Below are 14,574 nucleotides of genomic sequence, written 5' to 3' on the forward strand. Positions count from 1 at the left end.
TTGAATTCAACACATTCCCTTGGTTACACTGTTTTTAGTTGCCAGGAGCTGAGAAAATTGGGCATTTGGGCAGTTTTGTTCTATCTTGCTCTGGCTTTCCTAACACCTTTCTTTTCTACCTGCTATCCTTCCAACTAATCCCTACACACTTCCTCTGCCTCTATTGCTTGCCCAGGGCAACATTGGAAGATGGATCCTAGAATGACTGTGGATCAGAGCCCTCACTTCTCCTCCCCACTTGCCCAAGTCTCACTCAACCCCCTCACCAACCCAAAACCTGTTGGAATTGTTTCCATGAATAGTAAGTAGACTTCTAGGGCTCAAGACATTACACGTTGGTTAAAAACAGATGATGGGAATTCCCTAAAAGATAATTTAGTTTTATTACTCACGAAAAATACAGCAAACAATAAAAATGGATCTTTTGTTGGAAAAAAATGTGCATTTAGATGTTAAGTTATCTTATTTGCTATTACACCAGGGCATATTTCCCAATTTGTTTTGTTCATAAAATCCATGGAAGACAAATAATAAGTACTTGATAAAAGTTATAAATCCTGTAACAACTAACACTGGCAGATGTGTCTGATTAGTTTTTCTCCCCTTTCTTCCTTCTGAAGGAAACACATCTGCTGAACTGAGATCTAAGCATCCAAGACAATGGTCCTGGCTCTGCCTTTAATTCTCCATATGATTTGGGAAAAGATTCTTAAACAGTTACATGCTAGAATTTTCTCATCTACAAAACAAGGATAAAAATAATAGTTATTCTGTCTACTCCTCACTGATGCTTTAGAATTCTGAGACATTATTTCCCAAATTATTTTTGGAAAATCTTGCATATAAGCTAATGGCATGATAGAGAACACCTGTCAAAAAGACTTATTTGGGCTTTTTGTGTCTTCCCAAGTTTCCAGTAACAATATATGCAGCAAGGCAATAAAAAATTATCTACCTTTTTTTGTGATCAGATGACACAGATGACAGAAGTTGGTTAAGGCAGAAGTCAATACTTACACTGAAGACATCAGTATGGTTATGTATGTGGGCTTCTGACACCAACCATGTGGTGTCTTTTCCAACAATAAATAGGTCATTCCAACACCAATCAATTCTCCAGCTCTTCAGTATCAACTGGGTGTTGAACAATTCAATTCAGTTCAGTTCTGACACTAACTGCCCAGAGTTAGCACAGACCATACAGGGCAAGGGCTCAGTCCTATATGACTGACCCCACTTCAGGCACCAGCTACAAATGGGTTCTCCAAGCTACCCATGTTTCTGCCCAGCCAATTGTAAATTTGAGGGCTCCCATGATGCCCACCTAGGTCCAATAATTTGCTAGGATGACTCACAGAACTCAGGAAAGTACTCTGCTTATGATACAGTTTTATTATAAAGAATACAACTCAAGAACAGCCAAATGGAAGAAATGTATCAGTTGAGGTATGGGGGTGGGTCATGCCAGGGTTTCCACACCCTCTCTAGCATGCAACCCTCCCAGCACATCAACATATTTACCAAGTTAGGGGTTCCTGACCCCATTGTTCAGGGGTTTTTACCAAGGTTTTTATGATATAAGCATGACTGGTTAAATCATAGGTCATTGGTGATTGAACGTAATCTCCCACTTCTCTTTTCTCCCCAGAGGTCGATGGGTGGAACTGAAAGTTCTAACCCTTTAATTGTCATGGAGACACTCTTACCACTGGGGAAATTCCAAGGGTTTGAGGAGCTCTGTGCCAGCAACTAGGGATAAAGACTAAATACCTATTTTTTATTCTATCACAATAGGCATGATCACGTGAAAGGAAAAATAAACAAACAGAAATATTCTAGTTTATTTCTACTGTAACATTTATATCTGAATACACATATTCAGTGACCAAGACCCTGTCTTCATATTTGGTCTTCATATTTCCCAAAATGGCACAAGTGGTAAATACAGGAAATGTGTTGGGAGTGTTGACAGGACCATTGGCTGTAGAGCGCACTGAAAGGAGGGCACGTCAGGAAGCAGGAGCTCTGAATGCAGATGCCTCAGGGTCTATAGCCCAAAGCTGGTCGTCCTCACCCTCCTCATCCTCACCCTCCTCCTCTGGCCCTTGGCATCCTGCAGAGCTCAGAGCTTCAGGGGGCCCTTCCTCCTCACTGGATTCACCACTGAAACCTGCGCAAAGAAACAAAACACCTTAGGGATCTCAATGTGGGGCCAAGGAACCAGCAGGAAACCCCATCTTTTTTTTTTTAAGATTTTATTTATTTATTTGACAGAGAGACCACCAGTAGGCAGAGAGGCAGGCCCGGGGGCGGGGGGGGGCGGGAGCAGACACCCGCTGAGCAGAGAGACCCACGTGGGACTTGATTCCAGCACCCTGGGATCATGACCTGAGCCAAAGGCAGAGGCTTTAACCCACTGAGCCACCCAGGTGCCCCCAGGAAACCCCATCTTAAGGGGGCATCAGGAAAGACATGCCTGATGGGATCAGTTCTAGGCAAGAATGTCCCTGCTCCAGATGGTGCCATATTCTCACGGGACCCAGGGGCCTGCAGGTTAATGGTGTTCCAGGCACGCTCACTGGACGCGGTGCTCCCCATTTGCTGACCACTCCCTCTCTTCTTCCCCTTGCAGCTGTCTCTCTCTCCCCCTATTTCTCTGCCTCTGCTTCTCTTTCTGGTTTCATATGTCCTCCTTCTCCTCTCAGCTTAGCACATTCTTTTCAGCACTCTCCGTCTCTGACTCTTCTGACCTAATGCACCCTTTGTACCTTCATCTCCTCTTTCCATCTTGCTCTACCCACCTCTTTAGCGTCCCCTTTTCAGTACTTTTCCACTTCACTCCCAGCTCTCCTTTGTTAGGCAAGAGTTCCTTCACTGAGCACCAGGGTCTCCCTCTCCTGCATCCATCCTGTCCTCCCTGGGCCACCTCCTGACACCTTCACTGGGACACACAGTATCATCACATCAGACTTCCTTGGCCAGCCTTACTAATTATTTCAGGTGATTGGACATATGCTGTCCCTGCTGGCTGGCCTTCTTGGTTAATTTTGAGGTGACAAGATACAATTGTCTTCTGTATATCCACCAGACCCCCAGCACAAGATTGTACTAGATGTTCTTATCTGACGAGCTCTGCCCCTGAAATACATAATGATCCAGAAAGAACCCTCACCTATCTCCATCATTGGCCTCCTGTTCCCCTATCTCCTGATTCCACCTGAGAGGGTTGCCCACCCCCATGTTGCCTCTCTCCTGCTCCCTTCCTGCTTCGCTCTGTGTCAGGACCTCTGTGTCCTTCCCATCTCTCCAGGGTTTTCCTTTTTACCCCGAAATCTACCTTTTTGTTGTTGCTATTTTCTCTTAGCCTACTATTCTCATTCACTCGCTGGAAATTATCTTGGCTGAATTTTGTGTTTATTCTTGTGTCCTTTTCAAGGGTGGCTTACTACATGTCTACATAAACACATTTCTTTAGGACTGTTTCTATAGAACCTTCCATACGAATACATCAGTAATGTAATGTTTGCCAACACATACATCCAGGATTCAAGGTTCTGAAAACTCACTATTGGTGGGGACGACCCCCTGCAGCAAAAGCTTCTGTGTGTTGACTCCCCCTGATGCTAAATATCCCACCATGTTTCCTCTCTCCTACACTGACCTCTAGCAAAATTCCATTCACTCCCACTGAACACTGTCTTCACGGTTTCATTTTGCCCGTCCCCTACTTTCTCTTTTACCAGCATTTGCTTTGTCCCTTATGTTTCTCTCTCCATATGATCTTTGTCACTATCCCTGGTGTAAATTGTCTTCCTTCTGTCTCTGTTTCTCTCAGGCTTACCTGGACCCTCTGCCTGCCTCTAGGCTCCCAGCCTTTTCTTGTGTGTTGCCTTCATCTCAAAGGTTGCATCCTTCATCACTCCAGGTCTCTCTCTGGGCTTTGACCCATCCGCAGGGCCCCTTCCCCAACTCTACCTCTAGGGTCTTCTCAGGGATCCCACTTACTGGCCAATCTGACCATCATGCATATTATTTCCATGTTCCTGTGACAATTTCTGGAGAGTAGGATAAAACTATCTCCCTGTCAAAACCTCCACCAAATGGGAGAATTTTCAATCTCATGTCCATTTAGGAAAAACCAGGCTTGCCCTGTAACTCCCACTGGATGGTCCAGTCCATCTACCTGTCTATCCTCATCCTCTACTAAAGATTTCTGCTCCTCTTTCTCTCTTGCCTCCAGGACAGGGCTAGGGTGTGACAGGCAAGAGGCCCAAGGAACTTAATTTAAGGAGGCACCTATCTTTGGGTTCTCTTTAAATTTCATCCCCTAGGCCCTGCTGGTCTCACCCTGCATGCATGCCTCCCCCACACCTTGGAGAGGAGCTAGAGGCAGAGCTCAAGTCTATGGACTCTCCTCCTTCCACATAATGAGCTACCCAGGGAACTGGTCATTTAAAACATGGGATTCAGTCATAGTTACCTTGCCCATCATTCAGCGGGATACACACCATCTCTGATTTCCTCTCTTTCATTCTTAAAAGTGTAAATTCATCCAGTGCTAAAGAGAGAGAAAAGGAAAGACCAGAGCCAGTGACCAGGGAACAAACTGAGGAGTAGTTTGTAGACACTGAGCTCTGAGGTTGGAGACGAAGGTGAGCTGCTCCTTGGGCAGAAATACTCCTCCTGCTCCAAGACTCCACCCAAAATGCAACCAAGCCCTTCTCTGCCTCTTTCCATTATATTAGACCTCATTCCCTTTCTCTCTCCTGCCATTTTCCACTAGGATCCAACTTCCAGGCATTGCTGCTTCTAACCTAGGAAAATATTTCTGCATCCCGGATTCCTTTGCCTTCCATGACCTTGTGTTTCCATTTCTCTTCCCTCCAGCCACTCTCCTGCCTCCACCTTCTTGCCCAGCTCTCTTCCTCTACATCTTCCCATCTTCCACGTCAGGCTCCATTGTTGTTCTCTCCAACTTTTGATTTCCTCCACTCAACACACAGAAATGAAAAGATACACCTTTTAGTTATACCAGTGGCTCCCGGCCGTGGGAGAAGGGGAATGGGGAGTGAAATGGGGTTGCCTTTTGAGGCGATTGATATATTTTGAAAGTAGATGGGGAATAGTTGCACAATGTTGTGTATATCACTAAATATCACTAAACAGTTTAAAGTGGTTAATTTTATGTTACATGAATTTTACCTTCATTAAAACACACACATGATTACTCATCTGGCCCCAGGCCAACCACACACATGCTGTCTCCAGATTTCAGTTTCCTTATCTGCAAAATGGGCTCATAAGCAATGCTAACCTCCAATGGCAGTTTGAGCACTAAACCTACAACTGCCCCCTCAAATGTTCAACCAGTGAGATGTTAATAATACAGCTATTTCTAGTGTATCTTCTAACCCTTTCTTCCTTGTCTTTCATCTCCCTTCTTCTCTCACTCAAAGCACCCACACCCTCCCTTCCATCTTTCTACCACTTCCTCTTTTCTGTCTCTGTGTGACTGGTTTTCTCCTTGAATATCTAGGCTCTTGAAAACATTGAAATCAGTCCCTTCTGCCATCATCAAAAGTCCCGTCTTTGATATTGACCCTGGGCCTGGAGTTCTTAGCCCTTAAGAGCTCCACACTGAAGGTCACCTCTGGAAACTCAAAATTCACATTTAGATTCTTACTCCACCTTCCAGGTTATTGGGCAGAAATTCCGTCATTGTCACCTTTTGTCTTGGATTCAAGTAGAGTCATGTCATTTTGGAATTGATACAAAGTCACGCACGTCCATCTGCCCCATGTCCCTCTGGATTTCCTCTCCAACATCACAGTTGCCCTTCCTGAGTTCTGGTCTCTTTGTAACCAGGAAACAAAGTTTGTATTCTATCATAATTACCTTGTTCAGAGTTTGGCCCAATGTTGGGCAGGTTTTGTGTCTCTTCACTATCATTTTTCTGGGGAAAATATTTGTCTTCACTTACTGAACAGAGAAAAAAATTAGTTAGTGGTTGCAAGCAAATAAACAGGGACACCACCTCATAATCACAATCTGGACCACCCAAGAATCCAGGTACTTGGTGGGGACTTCTGGACCCTGGGTCAGTTCATCTCAGCGGCTCCTAACTTGGTGTCATTTGTTCCTTTTCCTGCCACATCAAAGAGAAAAACACACTCACGCAAATCTTACAGGCTATGAGCCTGTTGGGTTTTAGGATTATGGAGCAGTGGGAAAGTTATAAACAGTAACTAATCACCCAGCAAGATGGCCAGAGAGAAGTGAAAACTTATCTCAGTATAAATTCTGTTAAGTGGAATGTCTCTGTGAACCGTACAAGGAACAGAGGGAATTCTTTGGGAGAAGAGCTAGGCTCTCAGATCCATACCCATGGGGAAAGCCCAGCTGCTCTAAAGATGCTGCTAGACAAGAGGAGGGTTGGGGCAGGGAGGGTGAGTGCTTCCCAAAGACACAAAGCAGAGGACACCTGGAGGAACAAGACAGACCTCCCAGGGGCCCAGATACCAGGAAAAGAGGACGGACACTCTGTAGCTCTGAGCAGGGAGCATGGATAGCCGCTCTGGAGGAGCTCCCCACAGGCCTGCCCAAGGCTGGGGAGGTCGCCAGTCAGGGGAGGGAGGGACACCAGCCCAGCATTCCTGCCTTTAAGAGAGACCCAGCACACATAGGAGGAAGAAAATAAACTAGGAAGCCTGAAGGGAGGTCGGGGGGATGTCTGTGGGGAGTTCAGGGAGGAGGGGACCCCACAGAGTCAGGGAACCTACTGCTCCAGGGCCCATGGCAGGAGCTCCTCCTGGGGCAGGACCTGCAGGGGTGAGTTGCATGGAACAGTGGGAGCCACAGATGATTTGTCGCCCCAGGACCTGGCCTCAGACCCTGGCAAAACCAGGTAGAAGATTCGAGGAGAACAAAGGGAAAGGTGAAGGGGTCTGTGTGCGTGTAGGTGGTCCCCTGGGGGCACAGGGGGCTCTGAGCATGGGATGAAGATGGGACTGAGCAGCAGGAGAATGTGCTGCACCCCAGGCTACAGCCCCCAGATTCTGGGCTTTGGGTCGCTGATGCACAGCTCCCGTGGACAACAGTGTGTGGGAGGTGACTGCTGCCATCTCCCAGGGGCAGGTGGGTGGGAACAAGTGTAGGTGAAGGGCACCCCAGCTCAGGGAGCCCCAGAACCTAACATAGGTGATGTGCACACTGAACCTGGAAAGGGGGGCTCCCTGCAGTCCATGAAGAGAATCAGAGCCCCTGAGATGTGGGCAGTACAGGTATCCACCATTCTCTCTGTCCCCATGGCCCAGGACATGCTGGTTACAAATATAATATTGACCTAAGGTATAAAAATTTATCTCAATAAAGCTTTAAAAATCATTCACTTGAAATTTGTGTGCAGATATTTGATTTTCTCTATTCCTTTCTCTTATTTGGGTATTAGTATAGAAATTATATTGCTCAGGGACTCCTGGATGGCACAGTGGGTTGAGCATCCCACTCTGGGTTTCCACTCTGGTCATGATCTTGGGGTGACAGGATCAAGCCCGGCAGTGGGCTCCTCACTCAGCACAGAGTCTCCTTGAATTTCTCCCTCCCTCTGCTCCTCTCTCTTTCTCTCTCTTTCTCTCTGCACACTCTCTCTTTTTCTCTCTAAAATAAATAAATATTTAAAAAGAAAAGAAATTATATTGTTCTTATTTTAATCAGTGTACTATTTTCACAAAGTAATACACTCCCTACTTTATTTTCGCTTCTTTTGACTTTATCCCTTGCTTAAGAATTGGTGTGACTTCCCTGTTTTTATGAAAATAAAATTCCAGTTCCTTAGTTAGGGTGTCTGAAATGCACAATCTGCCTGTAACCGTCATGTCAGAATCAGCCTTCCTTATTCCCACACCTTTCCACATGCTGGCCCTCCTTCTGGGCAGGGTGGGCTCTTCTGACCTCTCAATTCTCTGTCTGGGGAGCTTTTTGTCAGATGGTCTCAAAGAAAGTTTTCTGTGGGAATCAGTGACAGTCTGGTCACCTTAGAAAAATGTCACAACTTGTCCAGGAACATTTCCTCTTTATCAAGCACTTATGACACAGAATAAATCACACATTCCCAGAAGAAGAAAAGGGGCTGTAATTAAACCTACAAGAGACCCTAGCAGAGTAATCATGACTGATGATTTTGATGATGAGACCAGAGAACATGTTTGTTATTATTAACGGTGACTCATTCACACTGACAAGCACTGGTCCTGGGACAGAGTAAACATTTCATGAATACTTATTAAACCAGCAAATGAGTGAATGAATGAATGACAAGTAGACCTGGACCCCGAAAGGGAAGGGAGGATATCAATTACCATTTTCGAAGATTCTATGAACATGAATTAAATCAGGATACTCCTTCAGATGAACCCTGCTGAACAGGACTTGTAGAAGTGACCTATCAAAGGTCTTCTCGAGGTAGCAGAGAATATTATACACCACTCTTTCTACAGGAACCAAGTTTTTATGGGCTTCTTGAGAATCCTTTCTTTAAAAAAGTACAACAGGAAAGAATATGAAATAGTTTCAAAGTTAAAATAGTTTCAAAGTTAATCACTGGGAAGTGATTGCATAGAACATTCATTCCACTTTCCCCGTGGAGATAGACTACTATTTTTCATATAGTATTTTAGAACTTCTTAAATATTTTATCATCTGCTTAAAATAACAAATGAACCCTTCTTCTTGACTTTTGAACTTTTATCCTGCGTAGGTTGTTTCATGAGTGGAACTTAGAGCAATTCTGCTGGCTACTCAATAACCATTGCCCACCCTCCAAGTGTGAGGAGTCCGGCAAGGGTTTTGGGAAGGAGGAGAGGGTCCTGCCGTGGCTGTAAGGAGCACAGTCACAGGGTACAGGGATGGCTCCTCCTCTATTTCCCCAGGAGGACCCACTGATCAAATTCACCTGAATACCAAGACTCCAGAATCACCTTACAAAACATACCTTAAAGGACACAACAACAAAGCAGAACAAATTGATTGATAATAGCACAAAATCCCTGGGGGTTTCATTTGCTGTAGTGGATTTTATAATGGAATACTGCCCCAATTCTCTTAATTATTTTAATTTTATTTAATTTTGTCATTTTGCATAAATTGCTATAGGTTTTGTATAAAAAGCTATCAATTTCCATTCAGCCGTATCACCGTTCCCATCCACCTCACTGCAAGACGTCCCACAGGAGACAGGAGCTTCAATCAGAACAGAAGCCTCGTTAGCAAGGACTGCCTGTTCTGTCACCCCCAGATTTTAGAGGATTAACTCACTCAAAAAGGTCTTTCCGTGAAGAGTATGAAAAGGCCATCAACCAGTTAATGATACACTAAATTTTGAATCCAGGTTGCCACACACAATTAGGGTGGGACTGAGTTATCATGGGTGATATAATAGACTTAACGTACTTTATAGATTTTTTCCGTGATAAAGGAGCGGTCTCTGAGGCTTTCAAGGAAAGGAAATGGCTTTGTTATTGCGTTTGCTATCTCCACCTTATTTTGCTTGAAGAGATTCAAAAGAGCATCGTGGGAAATCTCCTTGTTCTTAACTATTGAAAACATCCTAAGGAAAAAAATACAATGACAGAATGAACATCAAGATGGCAAGATGCCCTTCCCACCCAACAAAACCAAACAAATCAAAACCAAAACAAAACACAAACAAAAACTAATGATGTATTTTATGGTGACTAACATAACACAATAAAAAAATTAAATTAAATTAAATTAAACAAAGTTCTATAAATGGGGGGGGAGCAAGCAAACAGAAATGTCTAGGCCCAGACACTTCCCTTGTGAATTATTTAAAACATACATTTAAGGAAGGCTATTACCTATCTTACACAGATTCTGTCAGGGAGTAAAGAAAACAGGGACACGGTCCAACTTGCTAGTGTAGGACAGCATAACTTGATACAAAAAACCTGACAGAGACACTACAAAAATGAAAGCACAGGTCACTATCTCTTATAGACGCAGAAGGAAAAATATGTTCCTACAGACCATTAGCAAATCAATTCCAGTGATAGATAAAAAGGATAATACAGGGGCGCCTGGGTGGCTCAGTGGGTTAAAGCCTCTGCCTTCGCGAAGCTCAGGTCATGATCCCAGGGTCCTGGGATCGAGCCCCACATTGGGCTCTCTGCTCAGCAGGGAGCCTGCTTTCTCCTCTCTCTCTCTCTCTCTGCCTGCCTCTCTGCCTACTTGTGATCTCTGTCTGTCAAATAAATAAATAAAATCTTAAAAAAAAAAGATAATACATCATGACTAGCCAGGGTTTAGTGTGAAAATGCAAGAATTCTTTAACATTTAAAATTTAAGGAATGTGTACCATCACATTGACAAATTGAAGGAGAAAACCATATAGTAATTTCAATAGACCCAGAAAAAGCACTTGATAAAATTCAACATCTCTTCATTTTTTTTAACACTCAGAAAACTAAAGAAAAAAGTAACTTTCTTAATCTAATAAAGGGTATACACCAAAAAAAAAACCCACCAAAAAGCTGAAAACCAACATTTAACATCACACTGAAAGGTAAAATATTAAGTACTTTCCCACTCAATTTGAGAATAAGAGAAAATGTGCACTATCACCATTTCTATTTAACATTAACTGGAAATTTTAGCCAATGCAATAAGGTGAGAAAAACAATTTTTTAAAAATAAACCTAAAGGGAAGAAATAGAACAACTATTATTTACAATTGATTGTGTGCTTAGAAAATCTAAAAGAAATTATGGACAAATTTTGGAATTCATTCGTAATTGAACAAGGCAATTGGACTGAAGATCAATATGCAAAAATAAATTGTATTTCTATATACTTGCAGCAAATAAGTTGGAACACAAATATAAAACAGTCTCATTTCTAAAAGGATCAAAAACCAACAATAATAAAGACAAAACCAACAAAAGATGTGCAAGAACACTGCACTGAAAATCACAAAACATTCCCTGAGAGAATTTAAAGAAAGCCAAAATAAATGCAAAGGTATACCATGTTTATGGATTTGAAGACTAAATAGTGTTAAAATGTAAATTCTCCCCAGTTCACCTACAGATCCAATGTAACTTCAGTAAAACGTAAGTAGAGATGGATAGTAAGCCTCCTGGTTCCAGTGCTCTGAACACTGCCACCATCAATGCAGGTAACACCAATGCAAGAGAAGAAATGTCTCAAGGAAGACTGCTCTTTGGGGGGTGGGAGGGCTCTTTTGGGATGCTTCTTTGTATGAACATGTCCTAGAACCTGGGGAGGTCTCAGAATGATCAATCTCAAGGACTACATCCATCAAAAACCCTCCTTTCATAGTGACAACCCAGCAACTTGGCTCTGTGGCTGATCTTTGAAGGGATGAGATAGAATTGAAATTGATGCTATCTCCCATTGCTGAGCTCCCCATGATGGCCATGCATAGCTTGGCCTTCACCCACAACCAGACAGACCTGAGGGATGTCTTTAGAAGTTTTATGGATGCTCTCCAACCCCAGGGAGAACATGAGGTTCTGGAGCTTCTGACCCTCAGGGACAGGGTATCCCCAACCATGGTGAGAGTTGGTGCTACCCATGGAGCTAGCACTGGTGCTGCTGCTTGGCTGGGGGTTCCACCTCCTGCAGTAACTGTGTAGCAGGTCAGCTAGGGCCGAGGGAGGGGGACAGGACAGGGCTAGCTCCTCCCCCAGTCACCATGCTAGAGGAGGCCTATTAGTTTCATTGCCTTTTTAACTGTTTTCTGATCCTCTTCTCGTATTTGAACTCTTGAGTCTCACTAATGAGGGACACCAGTGAGGGGTCATACTAGTTCTTTCTTGTTTTTTGGTGAGAGAATGAACTCTTGATACCTCTGGGGTGGTTACTGGTTAGCTGCTCCAACAAAACCTGACTGGGCCTATTCTGCTCCTGACCCAAGCCCACTCTATGGTGGCCTGTTCCAGAGAAGGAGCCTTCCTCTCATGCACCAGTTATAGGGAGGGCAACAAGCAGAATGCTGGTCATAACCTCCCTGTCTGTGATGTTCACGTCAAAGAGAAAATCTGCTGGCACAGATTTCCGAGAAGAAGAGAGAGCTCAATAAAATGTTGGTTTCAAGTAAAATTTTTGTGGAGATTGACCAACTGATTTTAAAATATAAATGGAAATGCCAAAGGGCAAGCTTAGTCATGATAATCTTGAAAAAGATTAACAATTTCAACTTGCTATAAAATTACAGTAATTAAGGCAATGCAATATAGCCACAAAGATTTTTTTTCCATTTACACTCTGCCATCACTCAACAATTTAAAGTGTACTTTTTAAAATGACTTTTTCTTTTAAGATTTTATTTATTTATTTATTTATTTGAGAGAGAGAGAATGAGCTCCAGCAGGGTGAGGGGCAGAGGGGAAAAACAGACCCCACTGAGCAGGGAGCCAGATGTGGGGCTCGATCCCAGGACCCCAGGATCATGACCTGAGCTGAAGGCAGACGTTTAAATGACTAAGACTAAACCACCCAGGAGCCCTAAAGTGTCTTTAAAATACTTAAAATATATAAGTAGAAGTTAAATGTAAGTTGGAATGAAATTTAAAAAGGGGGGACATGACATAAAACCAGGATCTGAGAGATGTGGTGGGACTGTGGCTCTGATGTGGTGGTCTGTAGACCCCACATTGAGAAACATCACACTTCTTCGGTCTTCAGGCTATTTGAGCCAGGAATCGGTGGACAGTCACTTATTAACTGTCTCCACTTCTATTTAACCTTTTTCTCCTTTGGAACTCCAGCCAGATACAAAGAATAAAGGTGAAGCTTTGCTGAAGCCCCATCTTCCCTCCTCCGGGGATGGAACCACATGCCCCCAGGGGAAGAAGGTGGACTATGGTGTTGAACTGCAGAACACTGTTGCTTCAGTCCCAGAGATGTGGCGGATTTATTAGCAGACAGATAAAAAAGAATGAGGGTTCATAAGCCATGGGAGAGGTATATGATTCTTGGTTGAGGTAGAGGAACTCTCAGTAGAATTCACACAAACCTACATGCTGAGAGGGTTGACAGATCTATGTTGGGAGTACTCAGCTCAAAGAAAGAAGACATTCAGATCTGCTCCCCAAAACTCCTCTTCCCCAGACCACCTGTCCACACCAGTGGTGGTAATCCATTCCTCTACTTTTCCAGTCACTGGTTCATGGATGGTCAGGACTAAGCCAGCATGGACCAGTGAGTTGCTAGAAGCTTGCCTAGTGCTACTGTGTAAAACCAGCCAGTCTTTTGCTCCACGTGGCTCTGAACAAGGCAGGATGTCACCCAGCTACTGCTGGCAGCCATCTTACAACCACAAGAGGAACCAACAACTGGGGGTTGGAGCTGGTGCTGAGGCATCAGACCAGAAAGATGAAAAATACCCAAATGACTGATGGCATCACTGGCCCACTGAATCGATCAAACGTGAAACCCATTTCCTACTGCTAGATTCACCACTACAAATATCTTCTCATTTCTAAGCCAATTTAATTCAAGGTATTTGTTAACTTGTAACAGAAAGTAACCTCACCTTTAAAAAGAAAAATGCTTATGAAATAAAAAGAAATCTGTTTAATAACAAGGTTTTGGCCTGGTGGTCAGGACGTGAAGGGTAGGAAAGATAAAATATGCTCTGCTCTCAGAAACGGCATCAGACCCACATAGAGAAGACAAGCCCAGAACCTCAGAAGCAGCCAGAGCTTTGAAAGATCCAGGTGGAACTTGAAGGAAGTGTGTAATACCAGAGGCCTTTTCATGACATGTGACATTTCTGCTCCCACAGGGACAGCTCTGATTATCCAAAGCTTGGACCACTCAGAAACAGAGGAAGATTTGGGACAGCAAGTATCTTGGTCCTTACTGGACCACAGAGGTAACCATCTTTGTCAGCTTCACCAAAAGCATCTCTATTGAGGGACAAGTCTGAGCTGAGACAGAGGTTTTATTACCCAGAGCATGAGGCTCCCTGGGCCTGCAGAATTCAAGGCAGGGAGAAGCAGTAGGAGCAGAGGCCATTGTAGCTGCAGACAGTCTGGGCTTCCTCTTGTGGACAAGAATTGGAAGCAAAGAGCAGAAAGGAGCCTGGGAAATGTGGGAGGGGGGAACATTCACTCCCAGTTCCCAGTGTCTCCTTCCAGGAGAGGAACATTGGTCAGCACAACATTCCTGGTCCCTCACTGCCCCCTCTTCCTTCCCATGAGAGGTAAGCTCTTAGATGTTTCTGGAGAAGACACACGGACTGTAAGGTGTGGTCTCTTCCTGCCTGTCTCTCTGGAGCCATCCTGGGGACACAGAGGAGGCCTCTAGGCCTCTAGGTGTAGGTGCTGTGACAGCAGGCCCTGCCTGGCAGCGGTGAGGTCCCTAATCACGGGGCCCAGTATGAGGAAACTCATTGCCGTGACACATCTCCCAATCTAGTTTCGATTCATAATAAAGTTGATGTTATGATCTCCAGCTACCTCGCTCCTTCTCTCTCTCTCTGTTAAGTGGCTTTGAAATATAACATGTAAAGGGCCTTATTATGGGATCCCC

General features: G+C 44.1%; 1 protein-coding gene across 6 annotated transcripts in view; it reads right to left on the bottom strand.

Moving 5' to 3' along the window:
- Positions 1-1,807: 1,807 nt before the first annotated feature.
- The window catches only part of LOC116867737 (nuclear body protein SP140-like protein), a 30,874-nt gene continuing 18,107 nt past the window's right edge, over positions 1,808-14,574 (bottom strand). For 4 of the 6 annotated variants that reach the window (XM_032857456.1, XM_032857459.1, XM_032857458.1 and 1 more), the window contains exons 2-6: positions 9,448-9,604; positions 8,358-8,526; positions 5,896-5,979; positions 4,481-4,558; positions 1,808-2,170 (exon numbers count right to left, since the gene is read on the bottom strand). In XM_032857456.1, coding sequence (XP_032713347.1) covers positions 2,010-2,170; positions 4,481-4,558; positions 5,896-5,979; positions 8,358-8,526; positions 9,448-9,604 — 649 coding nt within the window. In that variant the 3' untranslated portion in view covers positions 1,808-2,009. The other 2 variants (XM_032857462.1, XM_032857461.1) reach the window with 2 other exon arrangements.

The sequence above is a fragment of the Lontra canadensis genome, unplaced genomic scaffold (genome assembly GCF_010015895.1).
Source record: "Lontra canadensis isolate GAN:19392208 unplaced genomic scaffold, GSC_riverotter_1.0 scaffold13, whole genome shotgun sequence".
Classification (NCBI taxonomy): Eukaryota; Metazoa; Chordata; class Mammalia; order Carnivora; family Mustelidae; genus Lontra; species Lontra canadensis.